Source organism: Camarhynchus parvulus, chromosome Z, assembly GCF_901933205.1.
Source record: "Camarhynchus parvulus chromosome Z, STF_HiC, whole genome shotgun sequence".
Classification (NCBI taxonomy): Eukaryota; Metazoa; Chordata; class Aves; order Passeriformes; family Thraupidae; genus Camarhynchus; species Camarhynchus parvulus.
Window position 1 is genome coordinate 67,515,139 of NC_044601.1, and position 24,636 is coordinate 67,539,774.

Consider the following 24,636-nt stretch of genomic DNA (forward strand, 5'->3'; position numbering starts at 1 on the left):
AAACACTGTCTTTGCTAACAGAACTAATTTATCTTATTACTGAAACTGGTTTTTTTGGCTGGTTTTTTTGGCATTTTGGGGTTTTTTTTGGTTTGTTTTTTTCCTTTACATCAAATAAATATATTCAGATCACCCCTCTTCTTCGAGCATTCTTTTTTCAATGTTGTTTCTGATACATAGGTGATGCCAGACTCATAAGAAACACACTGGGCAGAAATTTTGGGGTATTTTCCTGGACTACCTCCCTCCCAGTGCCAGCAAAGAGATGTCATTCTGTTTACAGTTCTGAAAAGAAATACATATATAAATAAAATACATAAAAACTATTAAAAGTAATTCATGGGGGAGAAATTAATAAAAACCATTTTTTTTAAAAACCCACAAAAACTAAAATAAATAAATAAGTAAAGTTTATATAAATAAATAAAACCCTAAAAAAATAAATACATAAGTAAATAAAGTTTTAAAAACCATAACTACTGGGAAACATCTTCTGGGAGTCACATTTTATCCAAAAGTCTAACTCAAATGAACTGCATGACTGCCACTTCCTAAGCTGCTCTCATTGAGGATGTCTGATGTGCATAATTCTCCCCCAAGACTCCCAGTTTGATGTCAAGTGCTCAAATCTGGGGAAATGGAACAATGCAATGTCCTTTATCTAGATCCTCCAGGACTGCTGCAGGTTCTGTTTGGTTTTACTGAGCTGCACATGAAATATACCCAGTATAAAGAATGCTGGTTTTGATAATTATCTAATCTTTGGAATCTTGACACTAAGTGAGAAGGGACTGACACAGAATTTGGCCATAGCTGGGCATAATTCACCTGCTAAGAAAGATGCTACCCACAAGGAAGCAGGACTGTGCATTGAAAAGATTATTCTTGATTATTCCTTGATTGTTTCCCTCTGCCTCATTCACTGCCTGACAGGTGAATTGTTAGGCACAAATTAACACCTTTCTGAAGTTTCTCTTTGTCTTGGCATGGAAAACTGCCTTCAGGTAGTAAGGCCCATTTTGTTACCAGCAGCTGAGCTTTTTCCAGGTTTGCAATGAGATGAGGAAACTGAACAACTCTCAGAGCAAATTCACCTCCATGACTTAGGGCCCTCCATGTTCTCAGAGGCACAGATAGACCATGGCAATTAATTTCACATATATTGAAACAGAAACTGTTTAAACAGGAGTTGGAGGCCTTAATATTTCAGGGATGTGGGTCAGAAGGATCATTTTAGGTCCCCAAAGGTGCTTTACTTGCAAAGGGGCTGTGAAGATTAAATTACTTACCTTGAGGCTGAGGCCCCCTGACTTGCTATTACATTCCAGTGCATAGCAGAATCATAAAATAGAATCACAGAATGGTTAAGGCTGGAAAATATCATCAAGTTCCCCCCAGCACTGCCAAGGCCACTACTGGCCCATGTCCCCAAATTCTATATCCACACAGCTTTTAAATCCCTCCAGAGATGGGGTCTCCACCATTGCAGAACCACCCAGGGTGGAACAACCCTTTGAGTAAGGATATTAATTTTTCCTTAATATTCATAACCCAACACTTCACTTACCTCCAACTCACCCTTATCTAAACTGTGTGGGTGACTCAGCCCTGCCCACACACAAAATACCTTGAAACACAAACTCTCCCTCCCCAGAGAGAGAAATACCACTCAGCAGCATGTGTCCTGTGGTGGTGGCTCAGCAACCTCTGCGCAGCTTTTCTGCCAGGCACCATGAGCAGTGAGCAAGCTTGCTACACAAACCAAACAGTTTTGTCCACAGACCAAACAAATCCCCTGAGGGATACTGAATTTCTGTTCTTTGCCCCAAGATACACCTCCTGTTTTTGGCTGTCCCATCATGAATGGCTCTTTGAGCCATCACTGCCTTTTCCATTTCCCCAACCCTGTTTGCTCACAGTGCACTGGTGGTGGTGCACATGGTCACCAACCCCTCTGGGAAAGAATTCTGACTTCTCCACACCTTTAAACATCACAAATCCACTAATCCTTGACATTCTTTATCCACAACACCTCCAGTTTCTACCAGAGCTTACTCAGTGTCTCCTTGCACCCACGTTCCTTTACTGTCCACCTGCAGTCACCCATGAGCAGGACCCTCACTGGAGCTCACCCCAGCCCAGCTGCCCTCAGCAGCTTCTTGAAAAGTACATACCATCCATTTCCCCCCTGGAAAAAAACCCAAAAGACACAGAATTCCACTTCTATGGGATGAAGAATAATAAATATGTATTGTATAAATTATTATTATTATTATTATTATTATTATTATTATTATTATTATTATTATTATTATTATTATTATTATTATTATTATTATTATTATTGTATAAATATGTATAATAATATAATAAACATGTAACCTGACAAAAGGCTCCACAGCTCCAGCAGCTTACTCCACCCAGGGGCAGGATCAACACCAAAGAGCTGGGAAATCAACAAAACCATCACTGAGGCATTCAGAAAGGGCAGATTATGTGTGATTTGACACCTTTCAATCTCATGACAAAGAAGACACTTTTAAATTACATTTAACAGGAAAATACAAAAAAATTAATTGGAAAATACAAAAAAAAAACTGATTCAAGAAAGAAAGGATGCACACAGCAGTGCAACAAAAGACCAAAACAAAATGAGGTTTCAAATAAGAGAGCACAAGATTACAAACATGAGTGATACAGCTTTGGGATTAATTTGCCACGTTATAGTTTTTTATTTTGCTAAGACAAGGGTGAATGCTGATTCGAGGCAGAGAGAGGAGATAGAATAGTTTTGAAAGGGCAAATTCCCCTAAAAAACAAAATGAGAGATGTTTGACCTGGCCTCAAGCTGTGCCGGGGAGGTTTAGCCTGGATATTGTGAAAATTTTCTTCACAGAATAGATGGTCAGGCACTGGAAGAGGCTGCTCAGGGCAGTGGTGGAATCTGGAAATGCTCAAAAGGCATGTGGCACCTGGGGACATGGCTGAGTGCTGAATTCAGTGCTAATTCAGGTCAAGGGCTGAACTCCACAATCTCAGAGTTCTTTTCCAACCTTAATGAGGCTATGATTTTATGTTGTGAGCTGCAAGTCCTGCTGGGAATAAGAGCAGAAAAGGAGATGTGTGCTTATCCCTGGGGTGTTTGTAGATGTGCTGAGAGGCAGCAAAGGGGTGTCACAGAAATTAGTGACATCTAACATCTAGTGTCCTGCTCCAGACACAGGCTGAGTGAGACTGGGACATCCAGGCTCCATCCAGAATATGAAGGCTTTTTTCATTATCACAGAGGAGTTCATTTTATCATATTTTGCCTGCAATGGAAATTCCAGAAGAACATTTTCCCCCTGACTCGTACCTGCTGAAAGCAGAACTTGTCTCTCACCCTCAGCAAAAGAGGAATTACACACAAGGGATGCAATCTGCACAGCTCCAGCATAAACTCTGCTGAGACTTTGTGGGATGGTCCTTCACAGCAAACCAAGCCATCCATCAGGTCCTTCCCAGTGCTGGAAATCTCAGCTGTAAGCACATCACTGCCTGCCAGGGTGGGAATTCTGCAGGGAACCCACCAAGCTTGCACACTCCATCCAGGCAAAACCAGTGCCACCCTCCAAGCTGGAGCACGTGGCAGGCCAGGGGATTTGGGAGCCCAAACAGATGAGGAGGAATGTCCACAGGAATGCCATGCAGGAAAGTCACATTGTCCACACAATAATGCTTCTCCCAGAGGAGCCTGCTAACTTGTGTGCTGCTGCAGGTTTAGGTAATAAATCTAAGGAGGCAACAGAAGCCCCATTTGTGATGTGACTGATAATCATGCCAGCAATTTCTGCACATTTCTTTGTTCCATTTTCCTTCCAAAGAATGATGGCTGTTAGTAAGACCTGCAGAAGTGCATGATTTTAGATGAAGCTGTGAGAAAGCAAGAGAAGGAAAGCACCCAAACAGGCTGGCTTAGACACGTGGGGCTGCTCCAGTGCTCCTCATGCACACATAACCAGATTTTCCACTGGTCACAGGAGGGCTAACCACAAACCAGGACTGGAGAAGACAGCTGCCTACAGGCATGTTACAAGATTTAAGTTCTCCTGGGAACTTATCCAAAAGCATTCAGAAGATAACTCGGAATTGTTTATATACTCATAGAAAAGGGGCAAAACCCTGACTATTCAAAATAACTGAACCTGACAGACAAATGAGTGATTTTACCTCAGAGGATGCACATGTCTGCTCTTCCTCTCATTGCTAAATCATGGGCTAATCTTTCCACAGTGTGAATATCTGTAACAAAACAATGCTCTTTGTCTACAAGAAATTGGCTCTGTTTCGTCAACATGGGCTTAATCAGAAATTCTCTCTATGGCAATACTGGCACAGGGTGCCCAGACAAGCTGGGGCTGCCCCTGGATCCCTGGAATTGTCCAAGGCCTGTTTGGATGGGGCTTGGAGCAACCTGGGATAGTAAATGGTGTCCCTGCCCATGACAGGGGATGGAATGGGATGAGCTTTAAAGATCCTTTCTAACCCAAACTATTTTATGATGCTACGACCTGCATTCCACTCCTTCCAAGCCTGCCTGTGGATGGCCTTAGTTACCCCAACAGAAATAGAAACCTCCTTTCCACCTTACATGCTGGGAACTGCAACATGGGTAATCCAGGGCCACGTGTTTTTAACCCTTTGCATGCTTAAGGAAACGCTACAAACAGGGCAGAGTGAATTTCAAACAGCCCAAGGTCAGCCCAGGAAGAGTTTGCCCCCAGGGCCTGCAGAGCCTCTCAGTTAGCTGCCCCAGGTCTCTGAGGATGTCACATGAGAAGCAGAGCTTTGTGAGAGCAAAGCCGGCCTGCCCTGACTGCCAAGAAGTGCCATTAATGCTCTCTCCATCCATCATGTCCACTCCCAACCAGCACAGTCCCTTCACCACCTGCTCTACCTGATCCCAGCTTTAGTCCACCAGTGTTTTTTCTGCCCTGCAGCCTGACCTGATGCCATTGTGCTGATGCCCTGGCCCCATCCCATCACACTTTAAGGCAGTCTCTCCACAAAGGTCACAATCCATAAAGGGGGCTCAGGGCTGGAGAGAAGAGAAAGGACTGTATGGAAATGGCAGGCAGAAATCTCTGCTGGGACAGTACCCAGGGAATGGTTGGAGCTGTGCCAGGTAGGTTTAGGTTGGATATCAGGGAAAGGTTCTTCCCCCAGAGGTTCCCCAGGGATGGGCACAGCCCCGAGGCTGCCAGAGCTCCAGGAGGGTTTGGACAGTGCTCTCATTGTAGGTGGGATTGTTGGGGTGTCTGTGAAGGGCTGTGAGCCCCATGATCCTGTGGGTCCCTCCCAGCACAGGACATTCCATGAAATATCCTCATGCAAGGGTCAGCTCCTGCCCTCAGCTCCGTGGCTCTGCTGCTCCCTGACACTGCAGCGTCACCTCTGCCCGGGCCCAGGCTGCCCCTCTCCTCCATCCCCACTTCCCACCACGCTTCCTCAGCTTCCCTCACCCTGCCAGCCCTGTGTCAAGCATCTTCCCTCCTCTGGGGAAGCTTCCCTTTCCAATCCTGCCTGGACAGGAACGCTGGGCTCCCAGCAAGGCCCTGCCAGTGAGGCGGCAACGTGCACACGGGGCTGTGGGCGGGGAGCACTGCGGAATGTAAATTATCTATTGTGCGCTCCAACCCGCATGAGGGAGAGGCGATATGAACCATGCACTCCCCATAGCACCTCTCCTCCACCTTATCAGCCCCTGATCTTAATCCCAGGAGTCAATGCCACCATCAATCACTGTTAATGAGAGCGAGCTCCCCTAGGCAGGGGCCTTATCTCACTCTGCATCTCCAGAGCCACATGAGGTTATGTCACTCTTGCAATTAAGTAAAGGTTACACTGGCCTGAAAGGGTTAGCACCGGCTTTTTTGGGAACACTTCTGGGCCCTCAGAGATCAGAGGAAGCAAAAGTAAAAAAGGAAAGTTGTCTTCAAACTGAAAGAGAGTGGGTTTAGATTAGATTAGATTAGATATTAGGACAAAAATCTTCCCTGTGAAGGTGGTGAGGTACTGACTGACACAGGGTGCCCAGAGCAGCTGTGGCTGCCCCATCCCTGGCAGTGCTCAAGGCCAGGCTGGACAGGGCTTGGAACAACCTGGGATAGTGGAAGTTGTCGCTGTCCATGGCAGGGAGGTTGAAAATAGGTGATCTTTAAGGTACCTTTTAACGCAACCCACTCTATGATTCTACACATTCCTTTACATGCTACAATTCACATGTTACTTCAATTTTTGGTACTTTCTGATCCAGCAGACCAACAGCACAGAAACAGCAGGTTTGGACACTTTCACATATTTTCCCACCTATTGCCACTAAGTGTTCCATTCTCTACCAAAAATGTTTCCTGTGGAGGTTAAACTAATGAGTAAACACACAGGCAGTAACCCTGATTCTGTGATTCTGCATTTATGTTATTTTGATTTAATACGTCCTCTGCACTCCTGCTGCCTGCATCAGTCAGAAAACCAGACCCACTGAGAAAACCAAACTCTAAGAACGCCAGTGAAAGTTAAACTGCAAGAAAAGCCCACCACCAAACTGCTTTCTGGGGAACCCCTGCACCAGGGCAAAAATTACTCCTGCTCTTGGCTCTGCCAAAGCACATCACTCCATCAGGGCAAGGGAAGTTGCTGCCTTCATCTCTCTCATCTAATTCCTGTCCCAGCTAGAAAGGAGCTGATCTTGCACTGAGAGGCTCTGCCAAGAATTCAAGTCAAGGTCTCCTGTTCCAACAGCAGTTCAGAACTGCTTGCTCCTCACCCAGGTCATGTGCTCCCTACAGAAATTATTTGTTGTGGTCTCCTTAAAGGCACAAGTATCTACAATGCCATTAAAACACTCTTGCCTCTGCCTATAACTCAGCTGCAGATTTAACTGCAGCACAGACAATCCTGGGACAATCAGGTCAAGGCTGTCAGTGGATATTGCCTCTGGACACAGCTGGTGGGGAAGAGTGATCACTCAGCCCTGCCTCGTTTATTATCTCAACAGCTTGGCTCCAGAACTGCAGCTCTGCCCCCACGCTGGCCCAGTGTAGGGGCTCTGGGAGCTGTGGTAACTCAGTACCCAGCTCAAATCCAAGGTTTGGAATTCAGTTCAGGAGAAAACGGATGAAAACCCTCTGTGCCATGCTAGAAATTACATAGCAGAACAGATTAGCCAACACAGTGGTATCCTCTGGCCTTTATTAATTTCAAACTCATGCTGGGCCATATTTAAGAGTAGAGGTGATAGTGGGGTACCCTTGCAAGGTGAGAAACCTGTGGATGATGCTGACAGATGCTGAGGAGCAGTCAAAGCACTTCTGGAGCAACACAGCAACAGTGTGAGAAATTCAGCTGAAGTTCACCAACCAGGGGAGATGGCTAAAGAGTCCAGGTTTAACCACCAAGGTTCCCCAAAAAACAAAAACAAAAAACCAAAAAAAAACCAAAAACACCCCAACACCAAACCTAAAAAATCCCACAAACAAACCAAAAATCCACTAAAAAAAACCAAACAAACAAAGACCATGACAGCATTCTGGTTAAACTTTGCATTTAAATCAGTGAAAACACTATAGAGCTATCAGAGCTTAGGAAGGACAAAGGACAAGAGGATGGAACATTTCTCAGAGAAGATGCCACAATAAATGCCACTCCAAAGGGCACAGGATCTCAGGCAAGGCAGGATGTGGGTGGGTGAGTGACAACATGAGGTGCAGAGTTATTCTCCAGAGGTACATCCTAGAGAGGTGCCACATTCATTACCACAGATCTCATTCTGGGTGCTTTTGAATCTGTTTGGAGCCTGTGAAGTGAGGCACCAAAGCTCAGATCATGGATCAGACCCACCCCTTCACTGGCCAAGAGTGTTCTGTCAAGGGAAAGTTCAGGATGTGCTTCAGATATTGTGTGGCCTGGTGGGAAAAAACAGCCCACACTGCTTTCCAAAGGAGAGCAGCTCTCACCCCAGAGAAGGGCTATGAAATGTACAACTAGAGGAGCATAAATCTCTTAAATCACCAGCTGTGCCCATTCAGCAGGGAGAGACAGAGCACATAAATAAATCCCCAAAGGCTCACTTTCAGTAGGAAGGGTAGGCAGGGACCTCTGTTCTGTGGCATTTCAAGTGCCTTTGATCAGACACGTAATTTGGATTAGTCTACAGGGATGTGTGGTGCCTCTGCCCTGCCAGCTGGCTCAGGCTAATCCCAGCATCACACAGAGACCAAGCCAGACCCTCTGTGCTTGTTTGGGTGGCAGAATGGCCAGGCCAGGAGAGGACACTCAGCTCTGGAGAGCTGGCATGGGGCTGAGGAGGGCTGGCAGTCCTAAAACATTCCACAGCTGCCATTTAGCAAGTCAATGCAGATGCCCTGTGAGTCAGAGGTCTCTTGGGGTTCCTGCAGTGAGTGGCCACATCAGCACAAAGCTGTGATTGTTGGCTGGGCTTGGGAGCAGGAGCAGCCTGCAGGAGGGAGCAGCAGCCCTGTTGTGGCCCCAGGATCATCCCTTGATGGCTTTGCCCTGCCTTGGTGTGGGCAGAGCAGGGAGCAGCACAGCGCTGCCTGTCTGCAGGTGTGCCACACTCAGAGCAGGGCACAGGATGAGCACAGGCAACAGGAATGCAGAAGTTTGGGAGATCAGAGCAGCTCATCCACCTCGATGGATGTGACTACACCCAGCTACATCCACAAACAGCTTGGAGAGAGACACTTCCTTTGCCTTTCTCCACAGCCACGCACACGAGCTGGTTTTCATGCAGTAATTGCCCACTAGGTGCAAATTACCCAATTATACACTTAATTTGCTTTGGCTGATGCTCACCAGAGGCAGCAAGGGTTCACCAGCATTGGTGTTCCAGCTCCACCAGCCTGCCAACCCAGCTTTGGTGATGGAACAGCCCCACACTTGGAGCAATGGGATGGCAGGCAGGAGAGCTCCCCAGGTCAGGAGCATTGGTGAGGGGCTGAGCAAGCACCACAGACAAGAAACTGAACCTGCAGACTTTCAAACCAGATCAGCAGGAGCTTGAGGCAGTGGTGACAGTGCTCTGCAGCAACACTCAAAGCCAGGAAACAGCATCAGTGTCACCAACAATAATGGTGCCTGCATTTTACACCCTCCATCCCTTTCTACCTTCCCTGCTCTGTAGGTTCACTCATAATTCTTTTTTCCTGCCTCTTGCTTGGTGAGGATGAAGTGGACACAGAGGGAAGATGGGCAGTCCACAGCAGCTTCACAAAAAGGGGAGCATGGCTCTACTTTCTGCTGCTGACAGGGACCAGACTGAGGGAAAATCCCTCTGTCCTCCCAGCTCCACTCCCCAGTACTTCACAGGGCCAATCCCTTCAGGGAGGAGAACCAGATGTGACAAAACACGAGGATTTGCTTTGAATGTGTGCAGGCTGGCACTCTCAGAGGACTAAGAACACACATGATGCTGAAATAATTGAAGTGGAAAACCTTGGAGCTGAAACTAAGACCTAAAGGGAGGGAGGGGGAACACCTGTCTTCACTCTGGCCCCTGAATAAGTGGGTGAATTGTCAGCACAGGTACAACTACACAAGTAACTCTTTGCTTTGGTCCTCAGTGACAAACCTGGGACCAGGAGGGATGAGCTCTGACGTGCTTATCTCCAGCCACATGTTGCAATTTGGGTGCAGATCATCACCACCCAACCACAGAGCCATGGAACCATTTAGGTTGAAAAGCCCTCTGAAACCATCCAGTTCATCACAAAACACTGCAGGAATTTCTTAGGGAGGCAGGAGAAATGTCATTATTTGCAGCCTTTAAATTTACTAGTACTAAAACCAGTATTTGATAAATATGGACAGCATCCTGGTTTTGGTATTGGACCAGAAGCAGGCTTCCATACTGAAATCTTACACACAATTTAATCACGGACCAGGGAAAAAAGGTCGCAGAGTCTGTGGATCATCATAGCCATGGAGGATTTTGTTTACAAATTTTTTTGGCTGATTCAAATAACTGTAAATCTTTTCAGCTATATGTTACCAACTCTGTATTTTAAACACTAAAATGCTTCATTCCAAGAGCCATGGTCCAAGAAGAAAATCAGTCCACAGATAAAACTCAAAGGATTTGTAGTTCTGCTCTGATTTACCAGATATTTTTCTAGGAGATGCTGCAGTAAAACATTAAAGAGGAAGAGGATCATACTGGTGTTAACTGCAGCTATTCTTCACATGAATCATTTATGCTTCACTGTAACAAGATGTTTTTAACATGGATTTCGCTTTAATCTTTTACTTCAATCCACTGAGTCCCACTGTGCCATGAGTGGTGAAAGGCTTAAAAAGAGTCACACCACCAAAAACTTTACATCACAAATAGATGAAATCAAACTGCACATAGGGGAGGAAGGGTGAGGTACACAGAAAAGGCACATATCACAGATGTGATAGGGATTACAGGTCTCTCACTTGCTGCTTCCACCACCTTCACCTCAGGTTTCTCAGCTGCTGGTGGCATTAATTATGTTTAACAGCTACTAAGGACAGTTTGCAAAGTAATCAGACCACTGGTCCTGATGCTCCTGCTCAAGGATGACATGCAGAGGGGACAGGGCAGGGATCTAAGTGGGTATTTGAAAAACTAACACCCTTGGCTGTGTGGCAACAGGTGCAAACAGCCCTAAATAAGAGCTGGGTACTCTCAGAGCCTCCCCTGAAAAGCCTGGGGAAAACAGAAATCTCTCCCTTCACAAACACTGTAAACAGGAGGAAGCAGTGAACACACTGCACACTACCACAACTCAGGGTCCCTCCTAGGAGATTTTCCTCAAGCTCATGTTAGGAAAATTAATCCACAAACACCAGAGGTTTATGTCCGAAAAGGAGACGGGGAGTCCTTTTTGCTTTATTCGAATAAAGGGAGAGGCCATGGGGCATTCCCCTGGGGTCTCTCAAATATTTGGAGGATGCAGCCTCCCTTTTTATCCCAATTTCCCAGCCACATTTCCCTTCTCTCTCTCCCCACTGGCTGAGGTACTTGAGAGGGACAGGCTTCCCAAAACACCTGACACCAAGGATTTCCCTCTAGTGTATAACCCTCCCTTTTAATTTTTAATTCTTACGGAATCTAGGGGTTTTTCTTCTCCATTGTTTCTTTTGTCTTTCAATGTCTAATTTCATTTATCAGCAACCCTAAAGTTTATTTGTAAAGGCAAATATCTTTTTCCATTCATCAATCAGTGGAATCCTTTGCATTGTTTCTTTTATCTCCCAGTTCTGGTTTTATCTACCAGGTTTGTAAAGACAAACCCGCTATTCCTCTCAATCAGAGGGGAGCAGAGGCGCAGGGGAGAAGGGCCAAGGGGAGCCCTGCCTGGCTCCTGCGGGTGGGCGCTGGCTCCGGGCTCAGAGACAGCGGCAGCAGCGACCCAGCAGCATCTTATCCTGGCTCTGGGAGCCCTCCAGCGGCTGCTGCAGCGGGAATCACGGAATGCTTTGGATGGGAGGCGCCTGGAACATCATCCCATCCCTCCATGGGCAGGGACACCTTCCGCTGGACCAGGATGCTGCAAGCCCTGCCCAAGTGAGTCCTGTGGGTGCTCTGTCCCTGTCACCATCCTACAGCAGCACCCTAGACAAGGTGAGACCGTTCAGGCACACACCTGTGGCCTGAAGCAAAGGCAGCAAACCTCAAGGTGAACCCAGACAGGGAATTCACACCCCAGGGTTCTTAAACATAGCATGAGATCGCCGTAAGGGAGATGGCGAGGGGAAAACACGATCAGCTCCCCACAGGCTCTGCAGATGAGCAAACTGCACAGTTAATTTGCTAAAACTAAATCCAGCAGGAAAGCAGCAAGCGTTTGCACAAAGGTGCTGGGCAGAAAGCTGGAATTCATCTTATTTCTCAGGAGGGAATGAGTCATCTCTCATCAGGATCATGTGAGTGTGGACAGAGTGGGGTGCCAGGGGACACCAAACCACTGATCCACCAGTGAACCTCAGAATAGACACACTTCTTCTTCAAAAGAGCGGTTTGGGGTTTTTTCTATACCTAGGGATGACAAGGGGTAAAGCACAGTTGGTTTGCAGGCTCCAGGTACAGGAGAAGGAAGACAGAACAACAAGAGCCTTGCTTGTCACAACCTCAGGCAGATTGCAAGGATTTCCTCTAGGCTGGTGAATGGGTAACAAAAGCCATCCCCTCCTGCCCCATCACACACATGGCATGGATGTTTGCAGCTCCAGTCTGCAATTCCCCCCCTTTAGCTGGAAAATGGTTAACACTGTGATTCCTTCTGGTGTAATTTTCATATGACTGACCACAGAACTATTAATACCTGAGCCCAGAGCTGGTTCAGCTAAACAACTCATTCCCTCCAGGGAGAAGAAAACCACAACTTCTCCTAACCCTGCAAAAACCTTTTGTCACTGCAGGGCCAGCAGCTCAGATGTGAGGAGATGGCTCTGCTGTGCTGATGCCCCTCAGGGGAGGACATCGAGCAGCATGAGAGAGCTCAGCTTGGTTCTCCTGTGCCTCCTTCGCATCTCCAGGAAGGGTGAGTCCCGAGCCTGCTCCCAGCCCCTGTCTGCTTACAGCTCCTCCTCTCACCCCAACCCAAGTGCCAGGGAACTGCCTGCTATGGCCAACTCTGCAGGAATCACACTCTCTTAAAGGTGTCCTGAAATTCCAAGCGCACGTGACAGCAGTGGGAAGACTCAGGCTTAGCAGTTGTCAGAGAGGCCATCAGTTTGTGGGGTTTTTTGGCATTTTTCTGCTTTCCTAACTTGAGCAGGAAGTCCATCTGACTTTTCCCCAGCTCTGTCGGGTGGATGCAGTGTTTTCATCCCTGCCCTGCTTCATATTCCTTAGGAGTTATTATGCAACAGGCACAATGTTTCCCAGTTCCACTGAGCACTTAAGCTCGCATTACTTCAAATGTGTGCCTAAATTCCATTAAACTCCATAGGGTTTGCTTAGCTTCACTGCCAAACAGCATTTGCCAGAGCAAGGGTAGCTGTGAGCTGGTCCCCAGCTCTTGCTGTTTTCCTCATGACCTTTCTCACTGACCACCGACTGTAACCCTGAAAACTCCTTTTGGGAGTTACCTTCTGCAAGGTGTGCAGGCTGTTTGCCTCTCTCTTCCTTGTGAGAGCCTCAGTTCCATTAGCAAATGGAGGCAGGATATTAACAAAAGGAATGTGAAAGACCTGCCACGCTGAGGCTTTAGAGTTAAGGGTAAATTATACAGAGAATGTTGACAGCTCCCTCCACTCATAACTAGGCAAACTGTGTTTCCATGGAAATGGGCGGAGATGCTAACATTAAAAGCACTTATTTTTAACATTATTTTTCATCTGGAAGGCAAGGGGGGATTATGTACTAAAAAAAAAAAGTGTTCTTTGCTTAAGATCGAAAAAAAAAAAAAAAAAAGAAAAGCTAATCAAAGGGGTGGCAGAGAGAAGCAAGTCATACTCAAAAGCACACAATCTACAGTTCTCCTAAAGTAAAGGTTACAGTGACATGCTGCAAAATAACTAAAACAAGAGCAAATAAGCTAGAAAGCAATAGCAATTACTGTTTTCAGTGCCAGATCTTTGTGCTCAAAGCCCATGAGCTTCATGAAGCTCCTGCAGTGCTGCAGCATTGTTTATTAGATTACCTGGGGTGGAAAAGGTGCCCATACCATTATTGTGTATGACAGGGCAGCACGACTCCAGATCTCAGTAATCAAAATGCTGGCTTGGAGCTGACTCTGTGTAAATATCTGAACAGGGAACTGGCCCTGGGATGGCCTTTGTCCATTGTGTAACACACAATAGGTGAATACAAGCTGCACTGCCACGCAGGTGTTTGTCAAGTGTTGTGGGCCACAGATGGAGGAACAAAAACCAAATCTGATCTTTGAGTCTGCAGGAGTAATCCGACAGCTGAATGCCCATATGGTGAAGCCAACAAGACCAGGGATGGGTGGAAATACTTACATTTACATTTTACAGGTATTCTCAGCTACTGAGAGCCCCTGATCTAATGGAGTTTCATGAGACAGGGATGTAGGCACAGATGTGTTTCTGAAGCCACAATCTGCTGCAACAGCTGTTGATAGCAGCAGAACACTGGGTAGACAGACATGTCTATATATTAAACTGAAAGAGGGGAGATTTAGATTAGATATTAGGAAGAAATTCTTGGCTGTGAGGGTGTTGAGGCCCTGGCATGGGTTGCCCAAAGAAGTTGTGGCTGCCTCTGGATCCTTGGAAGTGTCCAAGGCCAGGCTGGATGGGGCTTGGAGCAACCTGGGCTAGTGCAAATCGTCCCTGGTGGTGGAATGAAATGAATTTTAAGGCCCCTTCCAGCCAACCTTGTGCGGTTCCATGATCCCTCCTTGCTTCCAGGTGTGCAGTGCAATGGCTGGTCTGTCCACGTGCCATCTGACGTCACTGGAGAGCTTGGGAAGATGGTTATCCTGCCCTGCACCTTCACTCACCCCTACAAAACATTTGACCGGGCGCTCACGGCCATCTGGAGGATCAAGGAGCCTTACAACGGCACGGTGATCTTCAAGTGTGTGAGCCAGAGCAGCAGTGAGCTCTGCAGGACTGCCATCAGCCACAAGAACAAGTACAAGCTGCTGGGCAACCCCCGGCACAAGGACCTGTCCATCAGGGTGGACAACCTGACCTGGAGCGACAGCGAGAGGTACTTCTGCCGGGTGGAGCTGGCTGGAGACAGCCAGGACAAGTACGAGAGCAGGAACGGCATCAGGCTGCACGTGATTGGTAAGAGGGCCTGAGAGGCACAGGAAGCAAAGATACCCTCGAGGGAAGAGCCACAGGGTGTGGGAAATGACAAATGGCAGCAGGAGTTTACCTGAGGTGGTTTTACAAAGGGCTGTGTTTTCTTTCTCCATTACAACAGGGAAAATTCATTGTCCTCCCCAGTCTTTGTTTTCCAAAAAGCTGGGTTTTCTTCATTATAACAGGCCAAATTCATTGTCCTCCTCAGTCTTGGTTTTCCAAAGGGCTGGGTTTTCTTCCTCCACTGCAAGAGGGAAAATTAATTGTCCTCCTCAGTTCTGGTTTTCCAAAGGGTTGGGCTTTCTTTCTCCATTGTAACAGGCCAAACTCATTGTCTTCCTCAGTTTTGGTTTTGAAAAGGGCTGGGTGTTCTTTCTCCATTACAACAGGCCAAATTCATTGTCCTCCTCAGCCTTGATTTTCCAAAGGGTTGATTTTCTATCTCCATTATAATAGGAAAAATTCATTGTCCTCCTCAGCCTTGGTTTTCCAAAGCATTGGGTTTTCTTTCTCCATTGCAAGGGGGAAAATTGATTGTCCTCCTCAGTCTTGGTTTTCCAAAGGGCTGTGTTCTCTTTTTCCATTATAATAGGGAAAATTCATTATCTTCCTCAGTTTTGGTTTTCCAAAGGGCACATTGTCTTCCTCTTTTTCCAAAGAGCTGGCTTTCTTCATTATAACAAGGAAAATTAATTGTCTTCCTCAGTCTTTGTTTTCCAAAGGGTTGGGTTCTCTTTCTTCACTCAAGAGGGAAAATTCATTTTCCTCCTCAGTTTTGGTCTTCCAAAGGGCTGGGTTTTCTTTCTCCATTATAACAGGGAAAATCCATTGTCCTCCTCAGTCTTGGTTTTCCAAAGGGATGGGTTTTCTTTCTTCATTACAACAGGGAAAATTCATTGTCCTTCTCAGTCTTGGTTTTCCAAAGGGTTGGGTTTCCTTTCTCCATTACAACAGGCCAAATTCATTGTCCTCCTCAGTCTTGGTTTTCCAAAGGGCTGGTTTTCTTCCTCCATAATAACAGGGAAAATTCATTGTCCTCCTCAGTCTTCCAACATGAGACAGTGGGCACAAGGCAGGGAAGGGAATAGGAACAAAACTGGTAAGGAAATGGTGAGGCTCAGGCAGCTGGGGTGAGACTCCACCAAAAGCTGTGCATCCCACTTTGTCCTTGCAGCACAGGATCAGGGCAGGCAGCAGAGGGAAGCTGAGGCTAGCTAAGCTGGGGTTAAAGACATCTGTTAAAACTCCATCAGACCCTGAACTGGACAGCCCAGGTGCTGAGCATGAGTTCACTGGTGTTAGCACTACAGGGCCTGGGTGGTAACAGGGGATTGGAAAGACAAGATACATGATACCCAGGTGCCATAAATCCAGAATCCTCTGGAGCATTGTCATGGTTTGACACTGGCACAATGCCAGTGCCCCATGAAAATATACTTCCCTGGTGTTTGCTGTGAGATGTGACCAGGAAATAAGCAAAGCAGGCCTCTACCTTAGAAAAAAAGTTTATTAACTAAACTACAAAAGGAAAAAACCACACACACACACACACACACACGCACACACACACCTGGAAAATGAAAACTCCACAAAAAGCATTTCCTCCTCCCCCCACCACATTTCCAATACATCTTCCAAATTTCAAGTCTCCATCCATCACCCTGTAAATACTCAATTTCAGTCCATCAAGAGGAGAGGAGTCCTTCTTGGGGCCATGGTGACCTCTTCCTTGCATGCCCAGCGCTCTCACCACTGGACAAGGAACAGAGCTGCTTCAAGGGTTATCCTTTTAAGGGTGCTTTGACCAGTTCCAAAAAAAGCACAGTTTTCTCTCATCTCGGGACCTCTTGTCCCCCCCATACTTGTCTACCCCCTGGGGCCGGGGGGTCTCCAAAACTGAACCCTCTCAGTTCTGAGCCATTGCCTCCACCCTGCATGCAGCCTCTGTGTCGCGAGGAAGCGTGGTTCTGTCCATGGCTGTACCAAAAAGAGTCCAGCAACCAGCTACTCCATCATCTCTTTCCAGCCTCTTCTTTACTCTCCCAGCCTCACTCACTGCTCCGACTGTCATTCTCTTGCCCATTTCCTCTTTATCATCCACTCCATCTCCCCTCCAGGAAAGGTCCAAATGCTCTGTGAGGTCTTCATTGTCCAGAAAGGGGTTAACAAACTTCTGCACTCAGCCAGGCTCCTTCCCTGCTGCACTCCCCCCTTCCCCCCTCCTTCTTCACAGGCCGATATCACTTCAAGGCCACAGGCCTGTACCAGCTTTCCCTCTCTCGTCTTCTGGCTGGGGGGCTGCCCAAATCTTCTCGGGGCCTCTCTCCCTCTGTCTCTCCTGGGGGGGGCTGCCCAACGCCTCCTGGTGCCCCCACCACCCTTCCATCTTGAGGGGTCAGGCCTACCTCTGCTGGGCCGCAGGTTTTCCCCTGCCCCGCCCAGCTCGAAGCCGGGCAGGGGAGGCCTTGGCTCTTTGCTGGCCGGAAAAGAGAGAGCCCAAGGGAGTGCTCTGCTTCTAACCCCTGTGTTCTCAGAGGCGCATCCACCCTCAGTGGCCAAGCCTGGTGTCAATTTAAAATCTGAACACCTATTGGCCTCTGGCCACTCCATTCCCAGAAAACCTGCTTCCTGTAAACCCACGACAAGCATGAAACACAAACCTGGAAACATTTTCTTTCCTGGAAAACCAGCTCAGAGCAACAAATGTCAAATGCTAATCCCACTTTCCAGGGCAAGTTCACAGATCAAGGGTGGGCTAGGAGACACAGGAGGCCTCAGAAGCAGACTCAGATCTTACCCAGGCCATTGAAGTTGGATGATTTTGGTTTTGAGAGGGAAGCTCCTTATGCCTGCAGTGTGGGTGTCCAGGTGGGACCTGAGGATGAACTTGGCTATTTCTTGAGAAGTTCTGCACAGCTGAGGCTCTCCTTCAGTCGCACCAGCCTCTGACACCCACACACAGCAGGACCAGGACAGGATGGCAGCAAGACTTGTCTCTCAGGGGCTGCCTGGACTTTAACACCAGAGGAATGATAACACACACAGATACAGTACCCTGCTTGGGAATGGGCCCTGAAACTGGGATTGGGAGGGGTTAATTAGTGCTTGAAATGTTAATTTAAACACCAAAACACACAGACCCATGACACACAGACTCAGATTCCTCTTGCACTATGTGGACAAAGAGGACAACTTGTAGTAGGTGTTTGCAAACTCTGTTTTTGTTGTCTAGTCTGAAAAAAAAATTAATTTCTGCTCTTCCTCTGTGAGGACACTCATTTAGTGCCCTTCACTTTCCATAACACCTTTTTGAACACTTCCAGGGATGAAGGCTCCACCATTTCCCTAAGCAGCCCCTTCCAATATCCAGTCACCCTTTCTGTGAAGAAATTCCTCCTAATGTCCAGCCTGAAAGTGACCTGGTAACTCTGGGGCTGAAAAAAAAGTAATCAAAAATAGGTTGTGGCCAGAAGCAGATATTTCCCCTATAACTAACCTGCCAGATCTGGCAAGTCTCAGGCACTGAGCAAAGGGCTCACACAAACAAGTCCATCCACGTGCACTCTGGAGGTGAGAGATCAAAGGAACAGCCACAAAAAGCTTGTGTAGAACACTGTGGGTGACATGTCCTGGACCTCATGGAGATGCAGCCAAGTCCAGAAATGTCACCAGCTGCACCTGTGCCTACAATGGGGGGTGGCACTTCTCTGCCTTCTGCCAACGAGGAAGGGCAGAGCTGAAGTTGGGCAAAGTTCAGGAAAATGTGTGAGCCATTGCTGGGATAGAACATCCAGGCTTTGCTGAGTGAACCCTTTTGCCCCTCTGTCCAACACAGGCGGGGTGGGGAAATCTAGAAGAAAGTGCCAAGAAAAACAAGGAAGGAGGGGGCTGATCCCAACATCCATGGAGTCATTACATAGTTTCTGTTGAAGGGAACCTTTAAAGCTCATCTTGTTCAACTCCCTTTCCACGAGATGATGTTGCTCCAAAGCCTGTCCAACCTGCCCTTGGAGACTTCCAGGGATCCAGGGGCAGCCACAGCTTCTCTGGGCAAACCTCTTTTCAAAAAAATTCCTCCTTACATCAAATCTAAATCTCTACTCTTTTGGCTTCAAAACATCAACCCTCACCCTGTCACAAGTCCTGCCAAAACATTTATCCTCATTTTGCTTGTAGCCCCTTGGGGCGCTGGCAGGGGCTCTGAGGTGTCCCTGGAGCCTTCTCTTGTGCAGCTGAGCAGCCCCAGCTGTGCCAGGCTGGCTCCAGAGCAGAGGGGCTCCAGCCCTGGCAGCATCTCCGTGGCCTCCTCTGCACTGGCTGCAGCAGCTCCAGCTCCTTGTGCTGTTGGAGCCAGGGCTGGGGCAGCTCTGCAGGTGGGCTCTCACCTGAGCCCCGGGGCACAGGGGCAGGATCCCCCTGCCCTGCTGCCCATGCTGGGGCTCAGCCCAGGGCAGGGGGGTTCAGGCTGGGGCAGGCCCAGCTCTCACCCACCATTACCCATCTTTACCCTGACAGAACAACGCTGGGGCTCCACCAAGACCAAATCTTCATTGCAGCTGTTTTACACCAGATCTGCCTTTGCAGCCTGACCTGCTTTCCCTCCCCGTTGCCATCCCCACAGCCGCCCCCAGGATCATTAACATCACGGTCAGCTCCAGCAGGGATCACACCTTCCAGGCCCGCTGCACGGCCGAGGGGGAGCCAGCGCCTGCCCTGACCTGGACAGGACCCCCCTACAGCAACCTGAGCTCCAGCAGCAGCTCCAGCCACCGCGTCACCAAGGAGCTGCGCTCCCTGACCCACGACGGGAAATACACCTGCACCGCTGTCAACAGCCACGGCCGGGCAGAGGGGGCCGTCTACTTCTACAAATTCAGGGCCTCTGACAGCTCCTCCTTCATGATCCTCATCTTCGTCCCGCTGGCAATCAAGGTGGTCATTCTGCTGGTGATCCTGAGCTTTGCTGCTTTCTCCAGAGAAGGTCGGTGTCCTGATGCGCCTCCATCCCAGGGAGGGATGTGCAGACAAACCAGGCAGGAGGTGTGGGAATTTGTAAAATTAGAGGGTTTTGGGAAAGCTGCAAGAGGCAGGCTTTAGAGACAGCAGAACTGTCAATAAACAGGGACTGGGTTTGTCTGGGGGGAGGGAGTGTTAATGATTTCATGATTTTCTGCCCTAGGAGAAGGACATTTCTAGCAGGAAACTTAAAAGCCAAGAGCTGGCTGGTCACAGCCTGCTGAGAGAGGAAATTTGGAAATTTCCTTTGGAAGTTCAGAGGGAGCAGGAGTTTCCCTGTGCGCAAGAAGAAATGTTAAACCAACAGGGAGGAAATCAGTGGAGACCACTGCCTACATAACCTGATTTTTTTTTTTCCTTGAAGCAGGCTAATTAGCAGGTTCTCTTCCCCTGTAGCCCACAGCCAGGATTTACCTTTGCTGCATCCCACACAAGTTTAATCTCCAGGGATGGACATCCTCATTTTACAGACCGCCCCTGTCAGTCCCCCAGGGCCTCAGTAGCCAGTACTTCCCCAGCATTTGTGAAAACTTCCAGGCTGTGAGAGCAGGGAGTGCCCAGCTCACAGGAGATGGGAATCACCCCATGGACTGAGGGATACCACATCCCAAGCAGCCAGGAGGCCACTGGTCCCCAGTGCTGGTCTTCCAGCGCTGCTGAGTGGTGGCACGGGCAGGAGGGGACTGGGAAGAATAAGATGTCACATCACCCTGACTCATCTGTAGGGACAGTCTGGTGTCACACACTCATGGAAGCCACCACTTGTCCTGAATAGTAGAAGTTGTGAGACCAACCAAAAATGCTTTGCTCCTTATATTCCAGTGCCTAATTCCCAAGCACATGGAGAGAACCATATGCCAGACATCAGGGCTTCTTCCCATTCATTGTAGTGTCACAACCACCCTCCAGTGCAGCTTCCCAGCAGCTCTAGGTCACTCCTGGCTCGCCCAGCTCACTCTGACCTCGTGGCTGACCCACATCATCATTTCCGCTCCACAGGTCCCCCCTCTGCTCCACCCAGCCTGGCCAGGTAAGGATGTCTTGCCTTCTACTCGTGTTATCCTGCAGGAGAGTGAGGATGGCCCAGGTGAGAAATGCAGCGTGTCCTTGGTCGTGGTACAATTTTCTGGCCTCAGAGCACCCTGTTCTCAAGGAGAGGGTTGAGCTGATGGCCCGGTGAGCCAGTGTGAGGGAACAAAGTCTGACACTGCTGGGAGGAGGTTCTGGCTTGGGCACAGCTAAGAGGAGACCCCAGTGGAGTGAGGAGAAGGGACTGGGCAGCAATTTGGAGAGACCAGAGCACAAGGCTGCTGCACCAGAGCCTGACAGAGGTTTAGATGTGCCATAGGCCCAGAGCATGGAAGGCTGCAGACAGCAGAGCTGGGGCTGCTCAGCTGCACAAGAGAAGGCTCCAGGGACACCTCAGAGCCCCTGCCAGGGCCTCCAGGGGCTCCAGGAGAGCTGCACAGCCACTGGGGACAAGGCATGCAGGGACAGCAGCCAGGCAATGGCTTCCCAGGGCCAGAGGGCAGGGACAGATTTTGGGCTATTGGGAATTGGGAATTGCTGGCTGGGAGGGTGGGCAGGCCCCGGCCCAGGGTGCCCAGAGCAGCTGTGGCTGCCCCTGGATCCCTGGGAGTGCCCAAGGCCAGGCTGGATGGGGCTTGGAGCAGCCGGGGACAGTGGAAAGTGGCATTCTACCCCATGGCAGGGGGTGGCACTGTATGAGGGTTAAAGTTCCTCCCAACCCAAACCATTCCATGGTTGTGTGGTGCCACATTAAACCAACAATGGATCATCCACCCAAGGGAAAGGGATGGGGTCTGTGCTGACGCTGTGAAACAGAAATCTTCCCCTCCCTCTGCACCCCAGTTTGTAATGGAGTAGAAAAAGTTGCCACACCAAAGCTGATGAGCTCAGCCAAGTGTGCAGGGAATGTATGGAGAGACAGCAAATATCCCAGGTCAGGTGTGGCAGGGACTGATTCTTGGGCTGGCATCCACACCACTCTCCCATAAACCCCTGGTGTTCCCCATGATTCAACACAACACTGATCTTGGACACTCCTTCCAGCTGGGGTGGCCAAACCTCTGGGATGGGAAAAAACAAATTAAAAATTAAAACAAAACAAACAAACAAACAAAAAAACCAAAAACCCCACAAAAACAAAACAAAAACAAAGCAAACAAAAACATTAAGAACCAAAAAAAAAAAAAACCACCCAAAAAAAAAAAACCCAAACCAACAACACCACCACCAAAAAAAAAAAAAAAAAAAAAAACACAAAAAAAAAATCCAAATCCCACCAAAACCAATCCTTGATCCAATGGTAAAGAAGACTTGTCTGAGGTGAAGGATAATTACATCTGCATGGGGCCACTCCCTTTCAATCCGAGTAATTTCTTTGTGATACTTCCTTCCTGAGTTATCCCACATGTCTCCTTCCCTGACCATTCCTGAGAACAACAGCCATTCCAATCAAGTGTACAGGGCACAGCTAAAGAAACAAGGAATTTAATCCTACATTCAAATCTGTAATTTCTTATAAAGAACCCACAGTTTTGCTGATTTACCAGGGTCTAAACCATATTGTACCCCAGGTTATATTTATATAGAAACCTACACAGATAAGCTTACATGAGAAGATTCTACTAAGGAGAGGTTTCCCAGAATCCACAGCATCACTGGGTTGGAAGAGATCTTAAAGATCATCCAGTCCAACCCATGCCCTAACACCTCAACTAAACCATGGCACTGAGTGCCACATCCAGTCTTTTTTTAAACACATCCAGGGATGGCGACTCCACCACCTCCCCAGGCAACCATTCCAGAACTTTATCACCCTTTCTGTAAAAAACTTTTTCCCAATATCCAACCTACACTTCCCTTGGTGCAGCTTGGTTTGTCACAACCTCACGAGGTTCTGGGCAGGACAGCAGCACAGTGGATGCTAAAGGTGCAGGGGATTGCTCTGCATGCTTTAAGATGAAAAAGCTTTAAGGTGTAAAACAGCAGTTGCAGCTGAGACTACTGTGAAGTAGAAGAGGCTCTGTCTCAGAGTATCACAGACGCTTCCCCTGACATCCACTGAGCCACTGGCAAATCCCAGAGCAGCCTGGAATGCCCTCACCTTTCCCACCTGTCCCCTGCCAGGCCCCAGCAGCTGGAGTGCACCTACGAGAACTGTGAGCACAGGCACGGCCAGAGCCGGCCCCGGCGCAGCTGAGGGACACACGGATCTCCTTCCCCAGGGAGCACAGAGCCAGCCTTGGCTGAGGCACCAGGGTCACACCAGCCTCGGGGAGGATGGAACTCCATCATCTCCAAGGTCCCATGCTATGAGCTCCAGCCCTGCGTCTCCTCACAAGTGACAGCAGCCTTTATGGGGAAAAGAGAAGAGTGATGGAGCTGGAAGAGCAAAACGTGGTCAATTGTAACTTATCTGTGTTTTTAGCCCCTATCAAACATTTAGGCAAGCAGACAATATTATACAATAGTATAGAATTGCCTTTTGGTATTTTTCAAACATTGCTTTGAAAAGCATTTTCACCACTCCACTTCTTCAACCGCATCTAAGTGGGCTACTGACATGATGGAAATCCTTGCTGTGGCAAAACACTACTGGAATTTCTGATGGGGCTTGTTCTGCTTTTAAAATTATTATTAATATTTCTAAACACCCAGAAGAGTTTATTTTAAATGAAACATTAACTTTAAAGAGGACTCCAAGCAAAAAGATATTTTCCAGAAACTGGTAGAGCTGAAAGCAGGACATGAGAAGTCTAAACTAGTCTGTGTTCAAACTCTGCTTCAGGTCCTGAAACTTAGAGCTTTGTGATAAATGTTCCAATACACAAAATTGTTGGGTTGTTGGGTTTTTTTTATGGCTAAAAAAATGTTTCAAAACCATTTCCATCCCTGCGCTGCACAAAGGAGTTTCTTTAAGGTCTGACTACTCATTTCTTAAATCTCTCCCTTCTGAGATGAAGTCACTACTGCAAAATCACGAAGGCCATGAAGTCACAAAGGCCAACCACAGACAAACCTCTTACCCAACTGTGAACATCCTCCAAAATGTTAATCAGGTGAAGAGATCCAGCTTATGGTATAGGGCAATGTGGGTCAACCTGGAGAGGCAAGCAGAGGCCCAGGACAGGGCTGGAGACAGCAACAGGCTGGCACAGATGAGGAGGAGGAGAAAGAATTAAGAAAAAGCATGTAGCTTGAACTTACTTTCACATTTACACTGCTGGATTTGATGCTCTGTGCAACCATCCCAGTGCAGCAGCTCCAAAACTGTTCCCCAAACAATCCTGCTCCTGGTGACAACCACCAAACTGCTACTGAAATATCAAGCTTGCAAACTCGATCCCAGGCTGGGAATCATTATTTTAAAGTTCACCTCTTCACAAGATCTGCACTGGGAAAGCATAGCAGAATTTTAAATGACTTGGCCAGAACTATAAGGGGGAAAGAAAAAATAAATGGGAGGATATATTTGAACCTGATCTTTTAAATCCCTGCTTAAAATTCCAGCAGTGACAAAGCCAGATTTAATAAAAAATAAGAAGAGATGCAAAGAGAAAAGGGAAGTTACAGCAGACAGTGTAGTCACAGACCTGTAAGCTCAGTTTCACAGGTGTCACAGAGGAAAGATACTTCAGAGATATCAGTTGGACAAACTGAATTGGATTTCTGAGCCCTTATGATTTACAGACATACAGTAATGAGAACTCACTTCTCCTTGTGCATGGGATTTAGGCTTGGCTTCCTGCATTTTTCTCTAAAAAACTACTTCTTTAACTCAAGTAGTTT

The 24,636-nt window shown here is 47.8% G+C and overlaps 1 protein-coding gene across 1 annotated transcript; it reads left to right on the forward strand.

Annotated features, from left to right (window-relative positions):
* Window positions 1-12,514: 12,514 nt before the first annotated feature.
* Window positions 12,515-23,047, forward strand: SIGLEC15 (sialic acid binding Ig like lectin 15). Its single transcript, XM_030969474.1, has 5 exons — window positions 12,515-12,566; window positions 14,404-14,787; window positions 19,427-19,786; window positions 20,821-20,851; window positions 22,975-23,047. The coding sequence occupies exons 1-5, from the start codon at window positions 12,515-12,517 to the stop codon at window positions 23,045-23,047; spliced, it is 900 nt and encodes a 299-aa protein (XP_030825334.1).
* Window positions 23,048-24,636: the final 1,589 nt, after the last annotated feature.

Bases quoted from the DNA above. Each gene is read 5' to 3' on its own strand.
- SIGLEC15 (XM_030969474.1), top strand. From the start codon at position 12,515: ATGAGAGAGCTCAGCTTGGTTCTCCTGTGCCTCCTTCGCATCTCCAGG. The intron at 19,787-20,820 runs GTCGGTGTCCTG...TCCGCTCCACAG, and splicing joins TGCTGCTTTCTCCAGAGAAG to GTCCCCCCTCTGCTCCACCC. The intron at 20,852-22,974 runs GTAAGGATGTCT...GTCCCCTGCCAG, and splicing joins GCTCCACCCAGCCTGGCCAG to GCCCCAGCAGCTGGAGTGCA.